Raw genomic sequence first — 27,785 nt, 5'->3', positions numbered from 1 at the left:
GGCAGAGAGAGAGAAAGGGGCTGGTAACACTTTTGATTCTCTCTGGAGCAACTTCAAACATGAAGTTAGCAAACATGCCAGCGATGTGGGAAAGTAAACTTGCTTCTATTTCCCTAAATTCTTGAGTCTCTAGACCATCTCAAGGAGCATCTGTGGAACCCAGGTGTGTCAGCCAACTGCCACACTATCCTCTGCCTCTCCAGGTCTCTTTCTGCTCCCCAAGGGTCAGAGCTCCTCTCACTCACCTCCTACTCTTTGCCCCTTCTCCACCAGGCCCCACTCAGGTTCCTGGCCGCAAAGAGCCAACCTCATGCCCAAAGACTGAAAAAGAAATGTTTTAATAAATACAAAACTCTCCAATAATGACTCTGCTCAGCTCAGGGGCAGCAGGAGTGGAGTGTCGGGGGCCCTTGGTGCTGAGTGAGGATAAATTAAAAATCCCAACAAGCTAGTGACATTATGTACAGAAGGAAAGGGGTGGGGCTTCCAGGACAGAGGCCGAGGGTGGCAGGGCAGGATTTGGAGTGGCTGTGACCTCGGTCTGGCCCAGCTGCCTCCCCCCCTTGTGGAGCTGTGGTTCCCAGAGGTAGCGGGGGTGGGAGTAGAGGCAGGACAGAGGAACAAAGGCACTGGGCTTCCCACAGGAGAATGCAAGAAGGTCCTCGATGCCACCCCTTGCCCAGCTCAGGCCCCATCCTCTTGGTCATGTGGCCCTCTGGCTGCTCTCTAAGAGCCTTCGGCTTCTTTCTCCAGCTCTGGATCAGTCCTGGTCTCTGGGGCTGCTGGAGACAGAAGGGAGGGAATGTTGGAGGAGGGGAGAGGGAGTGGAGAGGCACAGAGAGGCATGGAGGGCAGGGCAAAGCATCCCTGCCTTGGTCCCAGAAAGGCCAGCATTTTCTAAACAGGTCAGTGCACACAGCTGGGTGACCTTCATCTTGTTGCTTAATTCCTCTGAGCTTCTCATTTGTAAAGAAAAGGTATAAATAACACTTCCACCAGGTTGCTGTGAGGGTGGATTGGAATGGCACTTGTGAGGCAGGCTGCACTGTTGCTGCACACACTGAATGCTCCGTTTCCTGATCAGAAGTCCCACGGGCAGGTCAGCCCTCCACTCACAGCTGCTGACCCTGGACTCCCTCACTTACGCCGCCGGCGGGCTGTGCAGCGGGAACAGCATCGACTCTCCTTCCCCAAGCTGCAGGACAGTGGCAGTGAACAGTCATCCCGCTCACAGTGAGGCACCCCTGCCTGGTACAAGACAGAGCAGACACTGAGGGTCCCCCACAGTGGCCTTCAGCTTCTTCAGGGACCTCCCTGGGAAGGCCTCCCTACTCCAGACCAGTCTCCCCACTTACCCCACATCTGCAGGTGATACAGCTCATCTCTCCAAAAGGGGGCACTGATGGGTGCCAGCTCTGACTCTCTGGGAACCACTGCCCAGCAAAACGGCAGCCCCGGGGCCCATCAGCCTGCATGGGGTCCCCCAGCTGGGGATGGGCCCCCAACCCCACTGTTGAGAGGGAAAGAGAAAGGGTCAGCCCAGGAGGACCAGCCTGGTTTTTTGAGTATTCTTTTTGAATCCCCAGCACCTAGCAGTTTCTGGCATTCAGTAGGTGATAAATTTGGATGGGTGGGTGGACAGATGAATGGACAGATGAAGGGATGGATGGATGGATGGATGGATGGATGGATGGATGGATGGATGGATGGATGGATGGAGGAGGAACCAGAACCCATCATACCCCACTAGAATATCACATTCTTTCCACAGCATTTAGAGTCCTGGCTCCAGGTAAGGCACAGAGCAGTGCTCAGTAAATGCTCAATTAGCTGAGCACCCTTCCCCTCATCGAGGACTAGGCCTGCTTCAACCCAAAGGTGAGGCCTCAGTGCCCAGCCACCTCTCTCACCTGGACACTGTTTGCAGCAGTCGGTGGGGTTGACACGGACAGGCTGGGCACAAGCCAGCCGGGGACACTGCACCTTCTCACAGTGCACCTCTCCAGTGCCCCCCTGTAGGGAATCCATTAAGCAAGGAGTGTCAGGCAGGGGGCACATAAACCTCCTGCCCGCTCCCTCTCCTATTCCACACCTCAGATGCAGTCTCTCTGTGGCCTTTTACTCAGAGGCCCGGGCTTGCTTTATAGACCTAAACTCAGCTTCTCATCGGAACCCTGCAAGGTAGTTGCCATCATATCTGCTTACAGGAGAGGAAAGTGAGGCTCAGGGACAGAAGGTGCCTAGGGTCATCGGCACTAGTTAGCTGGCAGAGCCAGAATCCACACCCAGGTCAGCCCTGTTCCTTTTCCCACAGGAAGCCAACTCTCAGAGCGCAACTCTCAGAGCCAATTTCTCATATCGGTTTGATCCTTTAGCTCTCCTCAGCAAGGACGGGCCTTCCTCACCTGGCAGCCCCTCCCCATCTCTGCAGACCCCGCTGGGTTATGGCACCAGAGAAGATTGGGTGGCCATACCTTGCAGGTGCAGACAGCACACTTAATTAAGCCAAAGGGGGGCACAACGGGGTGCCACCGCGTACCCGCTGCCCGCCAGCTCCGGTCACCATCAAAATAGCAGCCTGGTGGGGAACAGGGCCCAGCGGCCGTTAGTATGAGCTCATCAGCTGGGCCCACAACCAAGCCTTGAGCCTCAGGCCACCCCCACATGAGCCTAAGACAAGGGCCCATTTGGGGGCCAGTAACACTAATGAGTTCTGTCAGGCATTGCTTGGAATCTGTGCCCCTCAGGCCACCCCCTATATACTCTCCCCTTCTTGTCCCCCTCCTGGTTCAACCTAATGGCTCCTCTGGGGCCTTCCACCCTGCACGCACCCTTCCAGCTCACCCTCTCCTGGGTCCCGGCTCCTCGGCAGCCCTGGCAGGTCTCTGACATCTTGTTTCTCTGTGGAGCCAAAGAAATGGTGAAAGCAGGCCGGGCGCGGTGGCTCAAGCCTGTAATCCCAGCACTTTGGGAGGCCGAGACGGGCGGATCACGAGGTCAGGAGATCGAAACCATCCTGGCTAACACGGTGAAACCCCGTCTCTATTAAGAAATACAAAAAACTAGCCGGGCGAGGTGGCGGGCGCCTGTAGTCCCAGCTACTCGGGAGGCTGAGGCCGGAGAATGGCGTGAACCCGGGAGGTGGAGCTTGCAGTGAGCTGAGATCCGGCCACTGCACTCCAGCCTGGGCGACAGAGTGAGACTCCGTTTCAAAAAAAAAAAAAAAAAAAAAGAAATGGTGAAAGCAGAGGGTGACCGACCTCCTTCCCTCCCCAAAGGACCGGTCCACACTAGGCCAACTCCTCCCTCCACTCCCCTGCAGGGAACTCACCAGGGCAAATAGGGCAGCACTGATCGGGAGCCTGCACTGGGTGTGGGCAGCTGGGTGGTGGGCACACCACCGGGTCACAGATCACCGTTCGTCTCTGCAGAGAGGGACAGAGGCATTGACAGGAGAGTCCAGGCCCCTTGCCCCAGATCCCAGGACACAATGTGCCCTTCCAGGACCTCCTACCTGGCAGGTGCAGAGTGAGCAGAGCGGGTCGTAGTTGGGTGCCCAGCGAGCCCCGTGGGGGCGCTGCTGCCCCTCGAAGAAGCATGTGTTGGGGTCTCGGGGCCTCCCAGGACCACCAGGTTTGGCAGGCGCTAGGGCCGGGGGACCAGGCACCACAGGTGGCGCAGCAGCGGCTGTATCCGGAGCCCCCGGCTCCCGCACCCCCTCGACCCCGGCCGCCCCCAGGCGCAGTCCGCCCACCTCACATTGGTTGGCGATGTGCACCTGGGAGGAGAGGCCAATTGAGGTGGCGCTGGGGCTCCCCCTCGCGTCTTTACCAGCGGCAGCTGGCCGGCCAACAGCAGACACCTCGGCACCCTGAGCGCGGCGGTGGCCCAGGAGGATGCTGTTCGCTCCACAATCATTCCAGCTGCCAGGAATAGGGTGCTGGGCTGCCAGCCTCCTCATGTAGCTTGTGTGTCTTCATCCTCCCCACCAGCCGGGAGGTGTGATATGACCACCCCCCAGGACTCAGAGACAGCAAGTGACTAGTACAAGGGCACACAGTGCCCCCCCAACTCTGCACCCTCCCCACTGCCCCCACTGTCCACACTCCCCACCTACCTGCCCTCGGAGCTCCCCTCTGGGGCTACCCTTGGTGGCGATCAGCAGGGAGGCCATGCCTTTTGCCAGGTGCCGCAGCAGCTCCGGCTCCAGGTCCTTCACCACGCCCTGGGCCTGCACAGAGACAGGATAATGGATGGGAATAGGCCAGGCGTGGTGGCTCAAGCCTGTAATCCCAGCACTTTGGGAGGCCGAGGCGGGTGGATCACGAGGTCAGGAGATCGAGACCATCCCTGGCTAACACGGTGAAACCCCGTCTCTACTAAAAATACAAAAAACTAGCCGGGCGTGGTGGCGGGCGCCTGTAGTCCCAGCTACTCGGAGGCTGAGGCAGGAGAATGGCGTGAACCCAGGAGGAGGAGCTTGCAGTGAGCCGAGATCGCGCCACTGCACCCCAGCCTGGGCGACACAGCGAGACTCCGTCTCAAAAAAAAAAAAAAAAAAAAAAAAAAAAGGATGGGAATAAGGCACTTTAGGGCTGAGCCTACTTCCCCAAGTCACAGATGAAGAAACTGAGAGCCAGGGAGGCTAAATAAAGTCTTCAGGGTAGCAAAACCCATTGGCAATAGTGTGGAGCTTGGAAGCCAGGTCTCTCGGACTCCAAGTCCATGAGAACTCACCCCACTTGAAGGGCTTAGTCCATCCCACCTACCCTGCTGAGGTCCAGGATATTACATACTATCCAAGATACCCCACCAAAGAAAGACAGAGAAAAGAGAATGAATAATAAAAAGCTGAGTCAGAGTCATGCCCAGGTCTATCTGACTCCCAAGCCCATGCCAGCCTTTTTTTTTTTTTTTTTTTTTGAGACGGAGTTTTGCTCTTGTTGTCCAGGCTGGAGTGCAATGGCGCGATCTCGGCTCACTGCAACCTCCGCCTCCTGGGTTCAAGTGATTCTCCTGCCTCAGCCTCCGGAGTAGCTGGGATTACAGGCATGCACCACCACGCCTGGCTACTTTTGTATTTTTAGTAGAGATGGGGTTTCTCCATGTTGGCCAGGCTAGTCTTGAGCTTCCTACCTCAGGTGACCCACCTGCCTGGCCTCCCAAAGTGTTGGGATTACAGGCATAAGCCACTGCACCCAGCCTACAAATCACTGTTTAATTTATTTTATTTACGCCAGCTCTTCTATACCAGGCTGCCTGCTCTCTGCTTCCCCCACCATAGGCCCACACAGCCCTTCAAGCTAAAACGCAGAAATGTTCCAAGCAGCCGCCTACCATCACATCCTTACCTCTGGGCCATAGAATCCCTTCAGCAGCCGCCGAGGCCCTGGCGTTCCAGGAGGCCCAAGAAGGTGGGCAGTGACAGTGCCTTGTTCTGAGCCACCAAGCCCAGCCAGCAGCACTTCATAGTGCAGGTGACAGTGGGTATCCAGGGAGAGCCAGGCATGCCCTGCTGCCTGGCTCTTCACAGGGGGTAGCACCAGGGCTCCTGCTAGGGGCACAGGCAGCCCTGGGTCCAGACAGAGGAGAGATGACAGGTGAGAAGGTGGCCTACGGCAAGCCCTCAAACCCAGCATTCCCCAGCTCCCCAGCACACATTCCAGGAGCTGTTAGACACTGTCCATAGGTCCAGGGCCTGGAGAGCAGCAAGTTTTAGACCCTTGCACCTCGGCAACAGGAAGAGTCTGCCAGCAGGGCCACCCTATATGTCCCCACCTTCAGATGGCAACCGGAAACGCATCTGAAGAAAGACACACCAGGCTCTGGCTGTCTGCCACCATCCCTCAAATGTTCTAGGAAACCAAGGGGCCGATAGACCCCTAAGGACACTCACTGTCATGGCGGGCGCTATGCCCACTGTAGGGCAAGGCAGCCACGTGCCCCCGAAGCTCTCCATCTGGGAAGTCCTTGGTGCCCACGTTCAAAAAGAGCTCGTTCTGCAGCAGCATATGAGCCCCTCGGGCACCCAGCCCAGGGCAGATACCCACGGCCTGGGGGGACAGGGGAGGACAGGCCTTCCTCAGCTCTCACACGAGCCCAAGGTTCTGAAACCTTGGGTCATTTTGTGCCCCCACTCCACCCACACACACTTCCACACACCAGAAACACAGGATAAGGACCTGACAGGCCCAGTTTCATGGCCCTCCCCTGCTACTTCCTAGCTATGTAACCACCTTGAAGAGTTACTTAATTTCTCCAAGCCTTCACTTCCTCATCTATAAAATGCGTACTGTGAAAGTCAAAAAATATGTAAGGCCACCAATTCAGCACCTAGCACATAGAAAGGCCCTACAAGTAGCAACCATTGCCATTACAATTACTACTATGTGGCCTATGACACTGTTCTCCAGGTCCAGTGCCTCCCATTTGACTGTGAGCTTGCTGAGCACAGGGGCTACATCTGATTTGCTTTGTACTCTAGTCCCTAGTCTGGGGCTCACTAAAAATGTCAAATCAGGCCGGGCGCAGTGGCGCCTGTAATCCCAGCATTTTGGGAGGCCGAGGTGGGTAGATCACAAGGTCAAGAGATCGAGACCATCCTGGCCAACATGGTGAAACTCCATCTCTACTAAAAATACAGAAATTAGCTGGGCATGGTGGCGCATGCCTGTGGTCCCAGCTACTCGGGAAGCTAAGGCAAGAGAATCATTTGAACCCGGGAGGCAGAGGTTGCAGTGAGCCGAGATCACGCCACTGCACTCCAGCCCAGGTGACAGAGCAAGACTCCATCTCAAAAAAAAAAAAAAAAGTCAAATGAATAAAAGAATGAGTGGGAGAATCCATGAGTGAGTGGATGATAATGAACATCCCTGCTCATCCAACCTGGCTTCCCACAGCCCATGCACTGGGCCCTGGGGTAAAGCAACCTGGAGCCCTCACCATGTGTCCTCCTGGCTGGAGTCCAGCCATGTGGCACAAGACAGTGCGCTGATCCCTCCGCTGAGGCTTGGTCTCCAGTGTCATGGCCACCACCTCACTGCTTGTCCCTACCACTTGCACCTGATGGGCAGGGATGAAGGAGGGCAAAGTGGAGGGGCAGTAAAGGCCTGGGCCTGCTGCCCACCCCTCCTCTCCCCTACCTTCTGCAGCCCCTGGCTCTTACCTGATAGATCAGGGAGCCATTTCCTAGCAGCGTGAGGCTGGCCGAGCCAGCAGCACCCGTCTGGACTGGGATCAGGACATCAGCCCCACAAAGGACACTTTGCAGGACTATGGAGGGGCAAGACAGGTGAGGCTAGGCTTACCCATGGCCACTTACACCCCCAGTCCTCAGGATCTCTCCCATACCCACCCTGGCCCCTTCCCTGGCACGTGTCTGTGCCTCTCAGTTGTGCACACCCAGGGCACCAGGCCCTCCCCGCCCTGCCTCACCGTCGCAGCTCTTCCTGGTAGCAATGTGTCCACTGATGCGCAGCCCTGGCCTGCCTGCCCTCTCCAGGGCCATCTGTAGCTCCCCTAGCACCAGCCAGTCCATCTCCTGGACTGTCAGGTTGGGCAGCACCTCAGCAAAGCCTGGTTCCTGGGGACAGAGCAGGGTGTGATGGGCAATAGCAAGAGGCCAAGACAGGTGGCAGCAAGAGCCAGATCCCCGCTCACCTGGGCTGAGACATTGGCCTGAAGTTCTCGCAGTAGCTGCCCCTGGTGTAGAATCTGGAGCCTCAAGGGAACCTGGGTTAGTCCTGCAAGGCCGCACATGTGGGCCTTTCTGAGACAGGTGCTCTCCCTAACCTTCTCACGTATTTTGCCCCCATCCCACTTACCCCCACTCCTGGGTTCCAGCAGCCCTCGGAAGAGCAGCAAAAAATGCAAGGAGTCCTCTGTGTCACTGAGAGTGAGCAGGGTGATGCCCCCTATGCCCTGCTCTGGGGAGCCTTCTAGAGTCAGGATGGCACTGAAAGTCTCTGGGGAAGGGAGGATGATGAGAGCCCGTCAGAACGCCCCCTCCCCTTTCCTGGGGATAGAGAAAACTCAGAACTTCATGCCCAGGGCTCTTTGCTCCCTACCTGCAGCCAGGGCCCGGTGCCGGATGAGAGGCCCCCAGACCTCTCCTGAAGGGTGAGTGAGTGTCACAAGTGCCACATGCAGCTGTTCTGCCCTAAGGAGCCGCAGAGACAACCGAGGCACTGCCCGCCACACCCCACAGACCTGGAGCAGAGAGACAAGAAGGCCCTACGCTCAGACACTGTGCAGGTTAGGCCAATTAGGAGGTCCAGGCAGGCCTCATGAAAAAGGAACATGGAAAGGAACCTCCAGGGTGCCCTAGGAAGCTTAAGAAAGAACCCTGGAGCCAGATGCTTGGGTTCCAGTCCTGGCTGCACCACTTACTAGCTGTGTGACCTTGAACAAATCACATTCTCCTACTGAGCCTCAGTTCCCCCTTCTGTAAAATGGTCATCATAATGTCAGTGCCTTCCTCCCACTGGGCTGTGGTGAGGACCACTGGAGGCAATGCAGAGCATGCTCTCAGCACAGTGCCCAGACTGGACAAGTGCTCATAAATGACATCATCTCACCAGGCCATCTTGGGTGGGGGCTGCAGCGTGTTCAAACAGGACACTGCCATTGGAGTCTGAGAAGCGGACTCTGGTAGGGCGGTCCAGCCTGGGAATGAGAGGTCGGGTGAGGCCAGACTGGGCCAAAAGCAGCCCCTCCCAGCTCTCCCAGTTTCCCTCCTGGCCAGCAGCTGACCCCTCCTTGCTCCTTCCCCTTTCTCACCGCCTGTAGGAGATGGAGAAGCGGAGGCTAGAGCGCAGCAGCGAGACTCGGGCTCGTGCCACCGCCTGCGACCTCGGCCCTGTCAGCAGCGCCACGAAGTCTGGGACGGGAGGAAGATGGCCTGAGCACTGTCAAACGCTGCTTTGGTGGCCCAGCCTCAACCACAACCCCGCTGTTCGCCAGCCCCCTACCCGTGTGGCCATCACCACGGGCCCGCTCCTCAGCGCCTGGCTCCCCGCGGTCGCTATAACTGCGATGCTCCGGGTCCCGCGGATACTCGAAGGACAGGCCGCTCGGCTGCCGCTCCGAACTGCTACGCTCTGCAGGGGGCGGGGTAAGAACACGGGCTTCAGCTGGCCGTGGGAAGGGCCAGTCCGAAGCCCCATCCAAGTGGCCCAGGACCCAGTACCTTGGCCCTGCCTCCCTCCCCGCAGGGCGGAGCAAGCCTTACCCTGGGGGCAGGTCTGGCAGCAGTGTCCTGGCAGCTGGCGCGGCTGCCCACAGGCCAAGGTTGGGCACTCTGGTTTGATGTTCTTGCAGGTGACCCTGCCAGGGCCCCTGGTACGGCGACCCCACTGAAGCTGCTCCCGGAAAAGGCGGGAAACCCAAGTGAGCGCAAGAAGCCAACTGATGAGACCCCCAGGCAAGGATGTCCCGCAGAGTCAGCCAGCTCTGCCACTTACAATCTGCGTGACCCTAGACAAGCTACTTCGTCTCTCTGGGCCTCAAGGTCCCTGTCTGGAAAATGGGGATAATAATACTCTCGCTATCTAGCAAGGCTGCCATGGGAGTTAGGTGAGCTGGGAACGAAACGGAGTTGGCACAGAGCCTCACACAGAGTGGGCGATCAGTAACAGCACCTAAGACTTGAAGGGGCTGATTCCCCTTCCTCCACCAGAAAAGCATCCCCAACATCTGCCGACTGGGCTCCTTCTCAGCACTTCGACGTCCGCGCGACTCGCGCTCCCCACCAGTCAGGGCCCGGGCCGGCCGCGGGGCTCACTCACCGCCTCGCAGGCGCACAGCACGCAGCGCATCACCCCGAAGGGCTCCCCCAGGTCCGGGTGCCACGTCTCGTCCAAGGCATAGACCTTCCCGCCGAAGGAGCAGCCTGCGGGGACGGGCTTGGCTGGAGGCCGCTGCCCAGCTCGCGCCGTGTGCCGCCCCCGGGGCTGCCCGCGGGTCCCGGGTCCCGGGCACCGCGCCCTTCAGCCCCCGCCCACCCTCCGGGCGGCCCGCCGCGCCGAGCCACCTGCGCCCCGCGCCCCCTCCGGACTGGCGCTGACTCGCCCCGAGCCCGTATCTCCGCCCGCGCCTCCCCCGGGCGCCCACCTACCTGCTGCTCCCCGAACGGGCAGCGGCTCCTTCTCGGAACGGATGGGCAGCGCGGGGGGCTCAGGGCCGGCGCCGCGGGCCGGCCGGGAGCCGAGCAGCAGCAGCCCGAGAAGCAGCAGCGGGGCCGGCGGGGCCGGGAGGCTCGGCATGACGCGAACGGGACAGCTGGGGAGGCGGGAGGGAGGAGGGCGCGGGAGCGGGCGGAGGGAGGGAGGCGGGAGTGCGGAGGGCGGAGGGCCGGGCCGGGGGCGGTGCGGCGGGAGGGGGCCGGGGCCGGGGCCGGGGCCGGGGCAGTGCAGTAAGGGGCTCGTCGGGCGGCCGCAGAGTCGGCGCCGGGCCGGGCGGGGCGGGAGGAGCGGCCGGGAGGAGCGCGGGCAGTCGGGCGCTGACCCGGGCCGTACGCGGCTCTACTGCCCCGGGCGCCGGCTCCGGCCCGTTTTATGCCCCGCGCCCGACGCCCCGGCCGGGGGCCTCCTCCTCAGCAAACGGGGCGGCGGCGGCAGCTCGGCGAGGGGCCGGGCTGAGCCCGGGGGGTCCGGCCCAGCAGCAGCGGCCCGGATCGCGGGTGGGGGAGGGGAGGGAGGGCCTGGGACCGGGCAGGGGAGGAGGGAAGAGCGGGAGGAGGAAGGGGAGCGGGGGAGGGGGAGGGGAGGGACCAGGGGGCGCGAAGAGGGGGAGGAGAGGCGGGCCCGGAGCCCCCCGCTGCTGGCGGCCACAGGGCGGCTGGACCAGGAGGTCGGTGTCCAGCCCAGGAGGGGAGCCTCAGGCCAGGGAGGGGCAGAGGCTAGGCCTGAGGCCTGGACCGCTCAGTGAGCAGGACCCGGTTCCGCCCGAAGGATGAAGACTTGTCTTAAAAGATGACAACGTACAGGAAAGGCCCATCAGCCGATCTCCCCCGGCCCACAGCGCCCCTCAAACCCTCACCACCCTCTCTCACTGCCTAGCCTGCCTCCCTACCTCCTCTCTGAGGTCGCTCCTCATTCTTGTGTTACCCAGGACACGGACCTAGCCAGAAAGCGGCAGCATTCCCCTTTCTGTGGAATGACAGTGTCTCTCTCTCATTGTAACTTATCCTCAGGCCCATTCGACCATCCCCTCTTGCTTCCTCACCCCCTTCCTTCACCCAAGGGACCCTCTGCCTCTCCAACCCACTCCCAGCCTCCTTTCTCTTAGTTCCAGTGGTCATGCCTGCCTCCCTGTCTCTCCCACCCACACACACCCACTATCCTCCCAGCTATCCCAGCACCCTCCTTCCTAATCTTGGGAGACATCTCGTCTGGCTGGTCGGGAAAATTCCAGGATCTAGGCCACACTTCTCAGCAGACATGCCCATCCTTGGGGAGGAGGAACAGGAGAGAGTCTGAGGAAGTTCTAGGGGACAGGGGGATGATGGGAACAAGGTCAGGCTGGGACACCCCTGAGGACAGAGACTGTGGGGAGACTGGGACTAGGAAGAAAGCAAAGGAGCTAGAGCCAGGGCCAAAGGAAAAGGGGGGCCAGCAGGGAGGTATTTGCGGGGGAGGTCCAGCAGCTGTCTTTCCTAAGACAGGGACACATGGGCCTGGTTATTCCTCTTGTCACATGTGGAACGGTAGGAGATGGAAGAGGGAGACAGAACAAGCAAAGGAGGGCCCCATGCACAGAGAGCTGTGTGTGTAGCCCTCCAAGTCACTAGACCCCAGCAGACCAGCACCTAAGCCCAGGCTTAACCCGGTTCATGCCTGCGCACATATATGCGCCCCGCACCTGACAGTCCTCTCAACCAGTCTAAACCCTTTCCCCATAACACCAGCCCATAACAGGAGATTTCTCTCATGTGGGCAATATCCGTATTCCCACTTCGAAAAGGGGTATAACAAGACAAGACCCCCTAGGGGGTTATAGAAAGAAAAACAGGAAAGCAAGTGTCCTGTTGGATTTCAGCAGCAGGTGTGATGTCCAGGGAAAAGAAATTTGGATAACCAGGAAGTGAAAACCTCACCAATCTAAAACAAGACTTCTGGGCTTCTTCCCCACTGACACAAATGTCCTGCCAGATTCCTCCTGGAAAAAAACCTCTGCTCCTGTCCCCCTCCAGGTCCCAGGTTGCCCATGTCCAGGAAAAGATGAATCTCCCTATCCAAGTCTTCTCCATGGTGTGTGTGGGTGGAGGAGTGGACCCTGGTCCAGGCAGGGGCTCCAGGGAAGAGAAGGCGTCACTTCCGGGGGCCTTCGCCAGTGTCTGGTGGTTCCCTCCTCTGATTGGGCAGAAGTGGCCCAGGCAGGCGTGTGACCTGCTGCTGTGGAGGGGCTGTGCCCCACCGCCACATGTCTTCCTACCCATCTGCTCCCCAGAGGGCTGCCTGCTGTGCACTTGGGTCCTGGAGCCCTTCTCCACCCGGTGAGTGGCCAGCAGGGTGTGGGGTTATGTGAGGGTATAAAGGACAGCAAAGAGAAATGGTCTCCCAGCTGGGGGAGGGGCAGGCAAACTGGAACCTACAGGCACTGACCTTTGTCGAGAAGAGTGTAGCCTTCCCAGAATGGGAGGAGCAGGGCAGAGCAGGGGTAGGGGGTGGGGTGCTGGTTTCTGAGGGACTGATCACTTACTTGGTGGAATACAGCACAGCCCTGACTGGCCCTAAGGAAAGGGGACATGAGCCCAGGGAGAAAATAAGAGAGGGAGTTGCACTTCGGGCTTAGTGAACACAGTACTAAGATGGACACATCCCCAATCCCCATTTTTAGCTGGTCATTCCTTGTTAGCTTAAGGTTCTGAATCTGGCGCTAGGGAAGCTGGGCTAGGCAAGCCAGGGCACAAGGAGAGGGTAATGGGAGGAGGGCCCATGCATGTTGACAGACCTACAGGAAATCCCAATATTGAATCAGGTGCAAGCCTCTTTGCACAACTTGTGAAAGGAGGAGGAAGCCATGTGGGGGGTCCTGTGAAGGAACCGGAAGGGGTTCTGCCAAGGGGGCAGGGAGGCAGGTGTGAGCTATGAGACAGATATGTTAGTGGGCGACAAAGGCAAGGTAAGCCCCTAAGGTGGGCATCACCCAGCAGGTGCCCCTTCCTGGGTAGCTGGTCTCAGGAAGGAAGTCCCAGGACTGTCAGCCCATCTCTTAACCTCAGATAATGGAGTATTTCAGGACTTGGAGTCCAAAGAAAAGCTCCAGAGGTTTTTATGTGTGGGGGTACATAGGGAAAGAATAGAGGTTAATTTCTCCCATACTGCCCCTTAATCCTGACCTCTAAGTGGTCCCAGTTACAGCTTTGTGCAGTTTCCCACCCCAGCCCCACTCCCCACTGCAAAAGTTACCCCTCAACATATAGTGCATGTTTGCCAATTCCTCACCCGGGCCCTGCATCCCATTTTCCACTCTCTTCTCCAGGCTGAAGCCACAATACTTTCCTTCTCTATCCCTATCCCAGATTTTCTCTGACCTAACAACCAAGGTTGCTCAGAATTTAAGGCCAATTAAGATATGTATGTATACATACCATGTCCTGCTGTTCTCAGCAGGGGTAGGCGGCAACAAATCCATGTCAGATTCACTGAGGAGGCCTGACAAAAAGGAGACACCATATGCTTTCTTTTTTTCTTTTCTTTTTTTTTTTTTTTTTTTTGAGACGGAGTTTCGCTTTTATTGCCCAGGCTGGAGTGCAATGGCGGGATCTCAGCTCACGGCAACCTCCACCCCCCAGGTACAAGCGATTCTCCTGTCTCAGCCTCCCAAGTAGCTCGGATTACAGGCATATGCCACCATGCCCTGCTAATTTTTTTGTATTTAGTAGAGACGGGGTTTCACCATGTTAGTCAGGCTGGTCGCGAACTCCTGACCTTGGACTCCCAAAGTGCTGGGATTACAGGCGTGAGCCACTGCACCCGGCACACCATATGCTTTCATCACAAGAAAATGTGAGAGAAGTCAGGCCTTTGGCAGTTCCAGGCTGGTCAGCATCTCAAGCCCTCCCCAGCATCTGTTCACCCTGCCAGGCAGTCTCTTCCTAGAAACTCAGTTAAATGTTCACTCTTCTTGCCACTTTCAGGATAGATTCCTCATCCTTGGCCCGCCTTTGACCCACCCTACTCTGCCCAGAAGTGCAAGAGCCCAAGCCGCCTCCATGGCCCCAGGAAGGATTCAGGGGAGAGGCCCCAAACAGGGAGCCACGCCAGCCAGACACCCCGGCCAGAATGGAGCTGACTGGTGAGAACACTCTTGAGGGGCTAGGGCCAGATGGAAACATGACAGAAAGGGAGAGAGAAAGGAGACACACTGCAGGGGCAGGGAGCTGGGGGAACCCATTCTCTCAAAAATAAGGGGTCTGAGGGGTGGATTCCCTGGATTTCGGGTCTGGGTCCTGAATGGGAATTCCTGGAATACCAGCTGACAATGATTTCCTCCTCATCTTTCAACCTCACCTCTCCTCATCTAAGAATTGCTCCTCGTGGTCATGCTTCTCCTAACTGCAAGGCTAACTCTGTCCAGCCCGGCTCCTCCTGCCTGTGACCCCCGAGTCCTCAGTAAACTGCTTCGTGACTCCCGTGTCCTTCACAGCAGACTGGTGAGAACTCCCAACATTATCCCCTTTATCTGCGTTAACTGGTAAGAGACCCATACTCCCGGGAAGACACCACTTCCTCTAACTCCTTGAGCCAATGACTATTCTTCCCATATTGTCACCACCTACTGATCACACTCCCTGACAAGGATTAATCTTTGCAATACAGCCATCATTTAAAAGCTCTCGTCTAGACGTAGTACTCATGGAGGACTACCCTTCTCACTAGGCTACCATAGCCCTCTCTATTTCAGCTCCCTTCTCCCCCCAACAATCTTTTTCAACAGAGCCTGTGCCCAGAGGTTAACCCTTTACCCACACCTGTCCTGCTGCCTGCTGTGGACTTTAGCTTGGGAGAATGGAAAACCCAGATGGTAAGAAAGCCGTTCCTAACCTTGGCTTCCCTAAGTCCTGTCTTCAGTTTCCTACTGCTTCCCATGGATTCTCCAACATTCTTGAGCTTTTTAAAAATATCTCACCTTCAGCTTGGCCACCCTAACCCAATCTACATTCACCTATAATGATAGCCTGTGGATAAGATGATGGCTTGCAGGTCCAATATGTGAATAGATTTGAAGCTGAACACTATGAAAAGCTGGAGAGAAATCACTCATGGCCATGCCTTTGACCTATTCCCACTCAATCTTCTTAAATTGGCATGAAGAAGTAAGACTCATATGTCATCCACAGATGACACAAAGCTGGGAAGTACCACTAAAATAACAAAAGACTGAATCAAGATTCAAATCACTGAAAGACTAGGTCAAAAACAAGGTGAAATAACAGAGATAAAAAGTTCTACATGTGGGCCGGGAGCTCACGCCTGTAATCCCAGCACTTTGGGAGGCCGAGGCGAGTGGATCAGCTGAGGTCAGGAGTTTGAGAGCAGCCTGGCCTACATGGCGAAACCCCGTCTCTACTAAAAATACAAAATTAGCCAGGCATGGTGGTACATGCCTGTAATCCCAGCTACTCAGGAGGCTGAGGCAGGAGAGTCACTTGAATCTGGGAGGCAGAGGTTGCAGTGAGCCGAGATCATGCCAATGCATTCCAGCCTGGGCGACAAGAGCAAAACTCCATCTCAAAAAGAAAAAAAGAAAAAGAAAAAAGTTCTACATGTGTAAATTAATGAGTAAAGTCCTATGCCAGCTTTCAGGCCACAATGCCCTGCTTCCATCATTTAAGCCTCTGGCCCTAGCACTTCCTATGAAAAGGATCTGAAAGAATTAAATTGCCCCCAAACTTGCCATGTAACATTACTGAAGCAGCTATTCTTAAAGCTAGTAATTCTTTTCTGTTCGATGTTTAGCATCCCCATTGTGGAAATGCTCCTAGAGAACTCTATTCCGAGGGGACTACACTTAAATATATTGGCCTGAACACTGGACATCCCCCTGAAGACGTATGCTAATTTGTTAAGAGAGACCATATTAAACTAACACGTGTCCAGAAAGCAGCAGCCTGAACAGTAAGAGACCAGAGCATGTTTTATGAGCAATAATTTAAAAAACTAAAATCTATCCCCAAGAGCCCTAGCATCCCTTCTTCCCTCAGTACTGAGTCAGGGAAGAAGGGCAGTTCCTATGGGTCCCTTCTAGTCCTTTCTTTTCATCCTTATGATCATTATGATAGAGTCTCATATCTATATTCAGTTTATTTATTTATTATTATTTATTATTTGAGACGGAGTCTCACTCTATTCCCCAGGCTGGAATGCAGTGGCACGATCTCAACTCACTGCAACCTCAGCCTCCCTGATTCAAGCAATTCTCCTGCCTCAGTCTCCCACGTAGCTGGGATTACAGCTGCCCACCACCATGCCCAGCTAATTTTTGTATTTTTAGTAGAGATGAGGTTTCACCATGTTGGCCAGGCTGGTCTTGAACTCCTGACCTCAGGTGATCCACCTGCCTCAGCCTCCCAAAGTGCTGGGATTACAGGCGTGAGCCACTGCACCCGGCCTTCATTCAGTTTAAAAATCAAATGATCCTAAGGTTTTGCAGCAGAAAGAGTAAATTTGCAGCACTAGAACCAAGAGGTAAAAGCTATAACAGGGCAGATTTCAGCAACGTAAGAAAAAAAGGAGCTCTTCTCACTGAAACCAAGTTTAAGACCAGGCTGGACTAGCGGACCCTGGAGTTTTTGAAGCAGAGGCTGATGACCAGCTGTCGGGATACTGTGAAGGAATTCCTGCCCTGGGTGGGACCTTGGTCCTGTCCAATTCTCAGCCCATATGATTCACTCTGCTGGCTACTCCTACAGGTTCCCCACCCGCTATTAGTGTGCCCTTTGAGGCAGTGCACTTCTGTCTTCCATCTCTTTCTCAGGAGGAGACCAAGGCACAGGACATTCTGGGAGCAGTGACCCTTCTGCTGGAGGGAGTGATGGCAGCACGGGGACAACTGGGACCCACTTGCCTCTCATCCCTTCTGGGGCAGCTTTCTGGACAGGTCCGTCTCCTCCTCGGGGCCCTGCAGAGCCTCCTTGGAACCCAGGTAGGTCCCCAGTCAAGGGATCTGTAGAAACTGTTCTTTTCTGACTCAGTCCCCCTAGAAGACCTGAGGGAAGAAGGGGTCTTCCAGGGAGCTCAAGGGCAGAAGAGTTGATCTACTAAGAGTGCTCCCTGCCAGCCACAATGCCTGGGTGCTGGTATCCTATTTTTCCTACTTAGACAAGGGAGGCCTGAGATCTGGCCCTGGTCTTCGGCCTCAGGACCATCCTCTGCCCTCAGCTTCCTCCACAGGGCAGGACCACAGCTCACAAGGATCCCAATGCCATCTTCCTGAGCTTCCAACACCTGCTCCGAGGAAAGGTGCGTTTCCTGCTGCTTGTAGGAGGGCCCACCCTCTGCGTCAGGCGGGCCCCACCCACCACAGCTGTCCCCAGCAGAACCTCTCTAGTCCTCACACTGAACGAGCTCCCAAACAGGACTTCTGGATTGTTGGAGACAAACTTCACTGCCTCGGCCAGAACTACTGGCTCTGGACTTCAGAAGCGGCAGCAGGGATTCAGAGCCAAGATTCCTGGTCTGCTGAACCAAACCTCCAGGTCCCTGGACCAAATCCCCGGATACCTGAACAGGATACACAAACTCTTGAATGGAACTCGTGGACTCTTTCCTGGACCCTCACGCAGGACCCTAGGAGCCCCGGACATTTCCCCAGGAACATCAGACACAGGCTCCCTGCCACCCAACCTCCAGCCTGGATATTCTCCTTCCCCAACCCATCCCCCTACTGGACAGTACACACTCTTTCCTCTTCCACCCACCTTGCCCTCCCCTGTGGTCCAGCTCCACCCCCTGCTTCCTGACCCTTCTGCTCCAACACCCACCCCTACCAGCCCTCTTCTAAACACATCCCACACCCACTCCCAGAATCTGTCTCAGGAAGGGTAAGGTTCTCAGACACTGCCGACATCAGCATTGTCTCATGTACAGCTCCCTTCCCTGCAGGGAGCCCCTGGGAGACAACTGGACAAGATTTCCTACTTTCTCCTGAAACCCAAAGCCCTGGTAAAAGGGATACACAGGACTGAAAAGGGAATCACTTTTCACTGTACATTATAAGCCTTCAGAAGCTATTTTTTTAAGCTATCAACAATATTCATCAGAGCAGCTAGATCTTTGGTCTGTTTTCTGCAGAAACTTGCAACTCACTCGTTCTCTATGTGCTCTTTTTCTATGACAATTCTGCAAAGGCCTGGGCTGGCCTGGCATTTGAACAGAGGGAGAGACCTTGCATCAGAAAAGGTCTTGCATCAGAAAACAGAGAAAGGGTAATTTCCTTTGCTTCAAGTTCAAGGCCTTCCAATGCCCCCATCCCCTTTACTATCATTCTCAGTGGGACTCTGATCCCACATTCTTAACAGATCTTTCCTCTTGAGAAATGAATAAGCTGCCTCTCAGAGATGCTGTCCCTATACAATAGACAAAACTGAGCTTGTATAAGGAATAAATGAGAGCACCCAAAAGCTCCCTGAAAAACAAGGGAAACGTGTTCTTCGAGAGTGGCAATAGATCCCCCTCACGCTGCCACCCCCAACAAAAAAGCTAACAGGAAGCCTTGGAGAGCCTCACACCCCAGGTAAAGCTGTGTAGACAGTTCAGTAAAGACAGGACCTGGATGTGACAGCTGAGCAAACAGCTAGAGCTTTGGCAGCTCAGCAGGAGGCTTTGCCAGGCATGGACGCCTGCCTCCCTCCTGTGGAGGTCAGGGGGAAGTGCAGGAAGTGGCATGAGTCAGGCTTCTTGAGCTCACACAGCAGGAAAACAAGTACAAGTCAAGTACAAGTCGAAGGCTCATTTCCCACTTCCCACAAATGCATCTAAAAAGCAGCCCTGTGTGACCACCATAAACTCTGCTAGGGGATCTCTAAAAAGGAGTCAGGCTTATGGGTTTTTGCAAATAAGTGCTGCCTTGGTGCTCAGGAAAAGGAGGTTTATGTTGCACAAAAACACAAATTCCATTGCAAAAGTCAACCTGCTACCGCCAGAGGTTCCTGTAGGAAAACTAGTGGAAGCTTTTTGCTCTCCCTCACCCCTGAGGAAGGAAAGGCTACCATGGAGGTAGAGGAGCCAGGAACCCAGAAACCCAAACACTGCCACAAATACCGCAGGGTCACCAAAGGCATTCCAAAGCAGTAGAATGTAAGGCAATGCACTAGGAACCTTGTGTACCTCACCTTTTGTAACATTCACACAACTCTGTAAGGCAGGTATTATCTTTTCTATTTTAGAGATGAGGAAACTGAGGCTCAGAGAAGCCAGGTGAGTTATCAGTGGTTACACACCCTATGGGCAGAAGAAACACCCTAGTCCAACCTCATTCTAGGGTCCATACTCTCCCCAGTGTGGTACACAGTCCTATATGTCATTTAATGATTCTATTTACTGGGAAAGACATACAAATCCTTAAAGAGTAACAATTAGAGTTCTGGGGCCAGGCGCGGTGGCTCACGCCTGTAATCCCAGCACTGTGGGAGGCCAAGGCGGGCAGATCATGAGGTCAGGAGATTGAGACCATCCTGGCTAACATGGTGAAACCCTGTCTCTACTAAAAATATGACAAATTAGCCGAGTATGGTGGCAGATGCCTGTAGTCTTGAACCTGGGAGACGGAGGTTGCAGTGAGCCAAGATCGTGCCACTGCACTCCAGCCTGGGCAACAGAGTGAAACTCCATCTCAAAAAAAAAAAAAAAAAAAAGAGTTCTGAGTAGAAAACCAAAGTTCTTGGTGGAGGTGACCAATTTAGACATCTCGCCATGTCCCTCTCTCCCTTCATGGACAGAATAGTTTTCCTAGAGAAGGAATCAACAAATGCACAAAGCTCAAAAATGTCCAAATCTCAAATGCTGTCAGTTTCTGCATGGAAGGGAAGTAGTTCATTCACACTACAAATTCCAGCATGCAATCAAGGGAATGTTAAGTGGAAACTAACTTACTGACATACTGAGCTAGGTTAAATTTAATAATCAAACGAAACACTTTGTAGCACATGAAAGTGCCAGCACCTAGGATACGATATACCAGTGGGACCAGAGAATGATGGGTTCCCAGCACAGACGGATGAGAGACAAGAATGGCAAAACTGCAGGGCCAGGTGTGGTGGCTCACACCTGTAATCCCAGCACTTTCGGAGGCCGAGTCAGGCAGATCACTTGAGGTCAGGAGTTCGAGACCAGCCTGACCAACATGGAGAAACCCCATCTCTACTAAAAAATACAAAATTAGCTGGGCATGGTGGTGCATCACCTGAGGTTGGGAGTTCAAGACCGGACTGCCCAACATGGAGAAACCCCGTCTCTACTAAAAATACAAAATTAGCTGGGCGTGGTGGCGCATGCCTGTAATTCCAGCTATTTGGGAGGCTAAGGCAGGAGAATCGCTTGAACCCGGGAGGCGGAGGTTGCAGTGAGCCAAGATCACGCCATTGCACTCCAGCCTGGGCAGCAAGAGTGAAACTCTGTCTCAAAAAAAAAAAAAGAATGGCAAAACTGCAAATGTCACCAGGCATCTGGTATTGGCATTTGACTTACTCCACTTGTGGGCAAATGCAAATAACTCATGGACTTCTCCAGTATGAACTTACCTGCCCTATTACAAATCGAATCCATTCCCAAATCAGTCTCGTTGGTCCCATCCCTTCTTCCCACTAACACAAAAACACAATTACAACCAGAACACTCCTATCCCTATTCAACGCTCTACTAGTTCTTTCTTCTCCTACCCCAGGACCATCTATGATAACCTACAAACTATTACTGGTAATTCATTCATCTCACTCTCATTTGTCATTCTCCAACCCCACAAAAAAAACCCACCCCATGGAAAGGTTCTAAGATTTCACAAAAATTCATCCCAACCCCCAGTACATCTACTCCCCCTACTCCATAGTAAGGTAAAAGAAACACCTCTTCCTCCTCCCTGCTGAGGCCATTCATTTTCAACCCAGTTCCCTAAATACGATTTCTAACACCTCACGTAAAGACCTGAAAATGATGGGGAAGGAAATACCCCAGGTATCCCAGCAGGGGAACCAGCTCCCAGGCAAAACCAGATCAAACAGACAACTGTTTAATACACAGAGAATCTCTTTGGATTGTTACCCTAAACTTCCTAGGGGAAAACAGAACCCCATATGCTTTCCTAGAGACCCCTAATGCCAGGCTGAAGAGCCAGCTCACATGCTGAAGGAGTCCTTATCATCAGAGCCATTTCCTTAATGTTTTTCTTCCCCCACTCATAAGTTAGTGACTGTAGTCAGGCCGCCACATTGTCCTGGCTCTGGCCCGCCAGCTTCATTGGTATTGCTGCCCTGTCCACTTCCACTTACCCTCCCTCCCACTGGAATGTAGAGAGCCAGCTCCTCCAGCTGCTTCCAGAACCACCAAGTCCTCTCCTCCTACTCTCTTCATAGTCATCTCCCATGCCTAAAAGGCTAAAAGCCTCTGTGCACATCTTCCATAAAAATAATGAACATTTCTAGACTATGCAAGCGACTCAATCAAGTCAGCGTGAACTGACTTCCTAAGAGCCTGAAAGTGCTGGAAGGACCCGAGCAGGGCTCCTTGCCAATTCAAAATTCCGCGCCAAATGGGTGGTATCTTCTGGGCCTGGGGTACCCTCAGGAGCCAAAAGTACAACACTCTCTCCCAAACGGAAAACCGCATTGGAGGATAAATGTTGAGAACAGTCAGCCAGGAGACTGAGATAACCCTGAACCCAGATACCAAAAGGCTGGAATAGATCCTACATTGACAAGTGATCAGCTGGCTGTGGGCCAGAAACAGTACACCACAGACAAATTGCAAAAAAATGATTTTACAGTAAATGAACTTTTTACAAAAAGGGGAGGGGCAGTCTGAAAAAGTAAAGTTTAATTTAAAAATCATATACACAAAGCTTCTGATTCATTTGCAGCTTTCCCACTGTCTTTCACAGGCGAGTCAGTTTCCCTTTGAGTGCAGGCCAGTTAAAGATGCCACCACAGTGGACAGTGAGCCAGCCCCTCCTCAACAGGTGAGCAAGACTGGCTGCCACTCAGGCTTGAACAATGCCGATGACCTGAGTGACTAGGCAGCAAGGCTGGCTTCCGGCGAGGTTCAGAAGGCTAGCTTCTTCATCAGGAGATAAACTCTGGAATCCACCTCGAATCCATGCAGGTTGTTGGCATCCCCCTGCAGCCTCATGAGCAGGCCCCCATAGGACACATAGGCAGAGCTGAAACAGAAGGCCCCATCCCATGAGTCTGGAGCACTGCTACTCAGCAGCTCTCCATCTCAGCCTAAGAAAAAGAAGAGGCATCTTTCTACTGTTTTGTCACTAGGAACCAAAATTCTGACAAAGATCAATGTACAGATATGTGCAAGGCACTGTTCTTTATATTAGCGAAGGTGGAAAACACCTATATGCCCCAAATCAGGGGAATGGTCAAATGAATCAAGATGTATCCACTTACTGAAATGTTATGCAACTATTAAAACATTTAAGAAAAGCTTCACACTAACATGGGGAAACATATTTTACATAATGTTAAGCAAAAAGAGCAGAAGAAAACATAATAAACACCACAGTCTCAAAGGAAAAAACAGAACACCAGGATATGCAAAAAAGTCTATGTAAAAGGTTATCTCTGGGTATGGAATTACAGGTGACTTTTTTTTTTCCTTCTTCACATTACTCTTCTGCATTTCAAATTGCTTACAAAAAGCACATATTGTTTTAATAAGATTTTAAAGAAAAGAAAAAATAGCTGGACAGGAAAACCAAGGAACTAGGGATTGGGTTACAGAGTAGCAAAACACACACACACACACACACACACACACACACACACACACACACACACACACAGCCTAATAGGATAATCACTTAATGCTGCATTTGTTTCTGGAGAAGCAAGTCTCCTTTGCACTTTACACAGTAAGATAACCAGTTTCTCATCTGGACTGCTGGGCCAGGAGGGCCTGACAAAGAGCAGTCTACCTTTCAGACTGGAAACTGCTCTCAGAACCATTTCTTTCTAGTTCCTACCTAGGTCTGAGGTGCCTGAGGAGAGGGACCCAACAGAGGAAGCAGGAGCATAGCTCAAAGTCTCAGAACACAGAGAGGGAAAAGAACCTCATAAGATTATGTAACTTACAGGCGTGTTGCTGCTTCAGTAGAAGTTTCGTCTCCCTCAATCCTGTACACTTTTCCATACATTACATATTCAAATTGGTCAGCCCTGTGGAGCAATAGCAGCAAAGTTATTCTTAACAGTAATTAACAATATAAAAAATCCCATTTAAAAATGGTTACTGGTCGGCTGGGCGCAGTGTATCAAGCCTGTAATCCCAGCACTTTGGGAGGCTGAGGCGGGCAGATCACGAAGTCAGGAAATCGAGACCATCCTGGCTAACACAGTGAAACCCCATCTCTACTAAAAATATAAAAAAATTAGCCGGGCGTGGTGGCGGGCGCCTGTAGTCCCAGCTACTCGGGACTGGCGTGAACCCAGGAAGCGGAGCTTGTAGTGAGCCGAGATTGAGCCACTGCACTCCAGTCTGGGCGACATAACAAGACTCCGTCTAAAAAAAAAAAAAAAAAAAAAAAAGGCACATTACAAACAAACATGATGTCATTTAGTCCTCGCAGCAACCCCGTGAGCTAGGCATGATCATGATCATCTCTATTCTACTGATGGGGAAACAGGCTGAAGGAGATTAAGGTTACTCAACAAATAAGTGATAGAGCTGAGAAATGAACTCAAGTGGGGTGCCAAAGTCTTTCCATCACACCAAGCTCCCTCCCAAGACACAAGACCCACATAGCCTAGGGCACTCAGCAGTCACCTCCTCAGCCTTCAAAAGGCTACAACTCACAAGCATGTAATCACTGTTATAGATAAATACCTGGTTGTTGGAATTTTTTTCTTTTTTTTTTGAGACAGGGTCTTACTCTGTCACCCAGGCTGGATTGCAGTGGTACAATCATGGCTCACTGCAGCCTCAACCTCCTGGGCTCAGGCAATCCTCCCACCTCAGCCTCCCAGGTAGCTGGAACTACAGGCATATGACAACATGTGCAGCCTTTTTTTTTTTTTTTTCTTTTTTTCTTATTTTTGTAGCAGTGAGGTTTCGCTATGTTGCTCAGGCTGGTTTTGAACTCCTGTACCCAAGCAATCCTCCTGCTCGGCCTCCCAAAGTGCTTAGATTACAGGTGTGAGCCACGGTGTCTGGCCTGTTTGAATTCTTAAGTGCAGAAATTTCCTTAAGGTTACTCAGATTCTGCTGATCATCATTTATTCCAGGAATTAAAGAAGAGTCTTTCTATATCACTTATCTACTTAGTTCTCAAGGCATATTCCAAGTATTACCTTCTCCACTACCTCACCTGGAAGGCCTATCATCAGTGGGGTTGTATTCACCATCATCCAGGGTACCATCTTCATACAAGGTACTAGCTATGACCAACCGGAACTTGTCACCTGAAAATAACAGCAATATCAGAGAGTGAAGAATAGCGGAAGCGGCAAAATGCCTCTTATTATTGTCTGTGTTCAATACTTACCCAAGTCTACAGGGTAAATTTGAATGTTTACATCTAAGATTAGATCCATCTTGAAAGATTCACTCTCACAATGCAGTCGAGACACTGGGGAGAAGCAGGAAAAGAGTGACAGAGGTATTGCCAGGCCCAAGGCAGATCCTACAGTGTGGGATTGTATGCAACAGAATACTCAATCTAACCCAGTCTACAACCACTGGTCTCTCATCTGCTCTCATAGAAATGCAGGCTCCATCAGAACCAGACATGCAAGAAGGAAAAGGGGAGAAAAACTGTGGCAAGTGAACGTAATCCCCAGAAAACAACCAAAGATACTTCAGCAGCAAATAATACCCGGTTCTAGGCCTGCCTGGATGACTGAGAACCTGACTCTGGGCAAGTTATTCAATCATCCAAAGGTTTCCTCTTTCTATGACAGGCACTGTGCTGAGGGGAGTTATCAAGATGTATAAGAACTGGTATCCGTCTTGAAAACATCTGAGTCTCCAGGCAAAGAATGAGACATCAAAAAGAAAATTATTGATAGATGACAAAATTAAGAGGTGTAGGCCAGTGGAGTGGCTCACGCCTGTAATCCCAACATTTTGGGAGGCTGAGGCAGGTGGATCACTTGAGGTCAGGAGTTCGAGACCAGCCTGGCCAAAGTGGTGAAACCCCGTCTCTACTAAAAATACAAAATTAGCCAGGCGTGGTGGAGCATGTCTGTAATCCCAGCTACTTGGGAGGCTGAGGCAGAGAATCGCTTGAACCCGGGAGACGGAGGTTGTGGTGAGCCAAGATCGTGCCACTACACTCCAGCCTGGGCTCGAGGCTCTGTCTCAAAAAAAAAAAAAAAAAGGATATACCAAGCAGCTAACTCTAACTCAGAGAAGACTTAAAGCGCTAAGGATTATGAGGGCAATACAAGAATATAGGCTCTGAAGTCAGATTACTCGCTGTGAAGCCTTGGGTGGATTACTCTCTCAGAAAAAAATGGGGAAGGCACCACCCACCTCATGAGGACTCTCATTTTCTTGAGGAGTCTCGCTCTGTTGCCAGGCTGGAGTGCAGCGGCGCAATCTTGGCTCACTGCAACCTCCGCCTCCCAGGGTCAGGCAATTCTCCTGCCTCAGCCTCCCAAGTAGCTGGGATTACAGGCGCCCGCCTGTAATTTTTGTATTTTTGGTAGAGACGGGGTTTCACCATGTTGGCCAGGCTGGTCTCACAAGACAGTGTCTAGCACAGAGCAGGTAGCGATTATAAAGATGCCCAGGAGTTTGCCAGCACCATGACAAAAGGCCACCTAGGCACCGGGCACGGCATGCGTGAAGCCAGAGAAAGCTCGGGAGTCTCCCTTTTCTCATCCATAAATTGTTTCCTGAGGGAGGTCCCTACATCAGGACCTGCTGGTAGGGGCAGGCCACAAGAGCTGGGTGGACACGGGGTCCAGGGGCATGTCCGCGAGGTTAGCCTCTTCCTCCAAATCGCCCCTACCTACTTTACTTACCTCGGTCAAACTTCTTGCCCTCCGGGTCAATATCCTTCACATCGAAAATATCTTCAAAGAGGATGCCCGCCATCGCGAGGGGGCCACGAGAGCAGCAGAAGGGGTGAGCGGGCGACCACAGCTGGGAGTACGCGCACCCGCTCTGGTGCAGAAGAGGGGAGAAGAGCAAAACCAGCTTTTACATGCGCGGCAGCCAGACAAGAGTGGCGCATGCGCACAAACAAGTGGTAACGCGCCCACTTCCGCCACAGACTCCCGCTCGGGGCTACTTAACTTCCGCCCCAAAAGATTGCTCCCGAGAGGCTTCGGCGTTGAGGGCGGGTCTCACGTCCAGGTGGCCCCGCCCAGGGCGGGGAAACAATAGGTCCAACCTCCCGCGGCTGTAGAGCGGGTTCTAGCGCTCAGCTGGGGCTCTGCTGCGCCCTCTTCAGAGGCCGGGTCCCGAAGATTGGAAGTCGTGGGGGCCTAACCCAGGCAGGGACCTTGATCCTTGGCCCAGAGAAGCCGGGCCCTAGCCCTACCCCGCCGGTCTGCGTGCCCGCCTAGGGCACAGTCCGCGCCGAGGGCAGGTGGAGCAGAACCCCGCCCCAGAGGTGCCCAGCCCCTCCAGCCGGCACCGCGGACCCCGGGGCCTGCCCGGGCCGGCTCGGCCCTGCTGGATGTAACCCGAGCCGGATCCGTCCAGTTTGGGAATTTGCCATGATGTCGCTATGGAGAAGAGGAAAGCCTGTATTGTCCCCTCCCCTCGTACTGCACCCTCCCACCACTGCCCGCTTCCCCCAGGCCCTGCTGTCTTCCCCGTCACCGCCCCCTCAGCCTGGCTCCCGCCACCCGCCTCCCCCGGGCATTACCCCTCCAACTTAGTCCTCCACTGCCTTCTCCTGGACACGGATCCCCTCCGTGCCCCTTCAGCCTGGCACTGCCCTGTCCCTTGGACACCAGCTCTTCCCTCACACTGGCCCTTCCTCCTGGGTACTGGCTTCTATCACAAGGCTCCCCCTTCCCGGGCACTGCCCCCGCCCCCTGAGGCCCTCCTCTGCCTCCCAAATGCCCCTTCCTCCTGGTGCTGGCTGTCCCGCACACTTGTGCGTTTCCTGGGCGCTGCCCTCGCTCCTCTCACACTATCTCTATGCTGCCCATCCACCCTGCGCGCGCTCTGCCATCTGTTCTATCCTTCACCAGCCCCTGATAGAGAACCCAGAGCACCAGCAGGCGGTTCCCCCAAAGCGGAGAGATGGAAGCAGCGACTCTGGTTCCTCCTTGGGCCCAACCAGGGAGAAGCGACCCACGCCCGCGTCCCAGAAGTGGACTTCCCGGCACCTGGAGCTCCCTTCCCTCCGGCCTACCCCTTCCGGTGCCCTCCCCAACCTCCACCCCTGCACACCCCGTAGGCCGGGTTGCTCCAAGTGCACCTCCCCAGGGGAGCCCCGAGAAAAGGAAGGATGAGGAAGACGGCTCCAATTCCCTCCGAATTCTCCCAGCTTTGCTTTTCACCCCTGACGGGGCAGAGGGGCCTTCCTGGGCCTGTCTGGGCCGCTCGTCCCTTCGGAGGGACAGAGGGGAGGCGGCTCCTAACGGGCTGACCCGGAGGAATCCG

At 54.1% G+C, this 27,785-nt stretch overlaps 3 protein-coding genes across 35 annotated transcripts; 1 reads left to right on the top strand and 2 right to left on the bottom strand.

Annotated features, from left to right (window-relative positions):
- Positions 1-319: 319 nt before the first annotated feature.
- CHRD (chordin) lies at positions 320-10,619 on the bottom strand. 22 transcript variants are annotated; one of them, XR_013413712.1, is made up of 23 exons: positions 10,115-10,619; positions 9,786-9,889; positions 9,230-9,359; positions 8,970-9,098; positions 8,779-8,878; positions 8,577-8,664; positions 8,067-8,208; positions 7,824-7,964; positions 7,660-7,742; positions 7,435-7,582; positions 7,166-7,272; positions 6,943-7,062; positions 5,897-6,053; positions 5,352-5,572; positions 4,118-4,231; positions 3,515-3,778; positions 3,332-3,425; positions 2,832-2,901; positions 2,475-2,578; positions 1,911-2,013; positions 1,356-1,510; positions 1,146-1,248; positions 320-782 (listed from the first exon to the last, which is right to left on the bottom strand). XR_013413712.1 is itself a non-coding variant. In XM_028843904.2 (23 exons), the coding sequence occupies exons 1-23, from the start codon at positions 10,260-10,262 to the stop codon at positions 727-729; spliced, it is 2,868 nt and encodes a 955-aa protein (XP_028699737.2). In that variant the 5' UTR covers positions 10,263-10,619; the 3' UTR covers positions 320-726. The 22 variants fall into 22 exon arrangements, 9 of the variants coding, with proteins under 9 accessions (XP_028699737.2, XP_028699738.2, XP_028699735.2 ...); XR_013413714.1 differs by having other exon boundaries at positions 320-779; XR_013413706.1 differs by having other exon boundaries at positions 1,146-1,270; positions 2,845-2,901.
- THPO (thrombopoietin) lies at positions 9,237-18,273 on the top strand. 8 transcript variants are annotated; one of them, XM_077991895.1, is made up of 8 exons: positions 9,834-10,077; positions 12,191-12,493; positions 14,141-14,298; positions 14,529-14,656; positions 14,941-15,027; positions 16,981-17,148; positions 17,385-17,465; positions 17,582-18,273. In XM_077991895.1, exons 3-8 carry the CDS (start codon positions 14,286-14,288, stop codon positions 17,963-17,965), a joined length of 861 nt encoding a protein of 286 aa, XP_077848021.1. In that variant the 5' UTR covers positions 9,834-10,077; positions 12,191-12,493; positions 14,141-14,285; the 3' UTR covers positions 17,966-18,273. The 8 variants fall into 8 exon arrangements, with proteins under 8 accessions (XP_014986917.2, XP_077848021.1, XP_077848022.1 ...); XM_077991896.1 differs by lacking the exon at positions 9,834-10,077 and adding an exon at positions 10,893-10,989; XM_015131431.3 differs by lacking the exon at positions 9,834-10,077 and adding an exon at positions 9,237-9,387 and having other exon boundaries at positions 17,385-18,273.
- A 3,686-nt stretch (positions 18,274-21,959) lies between these two features.
- POLR2H (RNA polymerase II, I and III subunit H) lies at positions 21,960-27,145 on the bottom strand. Of its 5 annotated transcripts, none has more exons than XM_077991917.1 (5): positions 27,040-27,145; positions 24,706-24,789; positions 24,529-24,622; positions 23,297-23,380; positions 21,960-22,374 (listed from the first exon to the last, which is right to left on the bottom strand). In XM_077991917.1, the coding sequence occupies exons 2-5, from the start codon at positions 24,752-24,754 to the stop codon at positions 22,257-22,259; spliced, it is 345 nt and encodes a 114-aa protein (XP_077848043.1). In that variant the 5' UTR covers positions 24,755-24,789; positions 27,040-27,145; the 3' UTR covers positions 21,960-22,256. The 5 variants fall into 5 exon arrangements, with proteins under 5 accessions (XP_077848043.1, XP_077848042.1, XP_014986921.1 ...); XM_077991916.1 differs by lacking the exon at positions 27,040-27,145 and adding an exon at positions 26,180-26,393; XM_015131435.3 differs by lacking the exon at positions 27,040-27,145 and adding an exon at positions 26,189-26,393.
- Positions 27,146-27,785: the final 640 nt, after the last annotated feature.

Source organism: Macaca mulatta, chromosome 2 (genome assembly GCF_049350105.2).
Source record: "Macaca mulatta isolate MMU2019108-1 chromosome 2, T2T-MMU8v2.0, whole genome shotgun sequence".
NCBI classification, from domain to species: domain Eukaryota; kingdom Metazoa; phylum Chordata; class Mammalia; order Primates; family Cercopithecidae; genus Macaca; species Macaca mulatta.
Note: the sequence above shows the minus strand (reverse complement) of the source record. Positions and strands in the feature narration are given on the sequence as shown.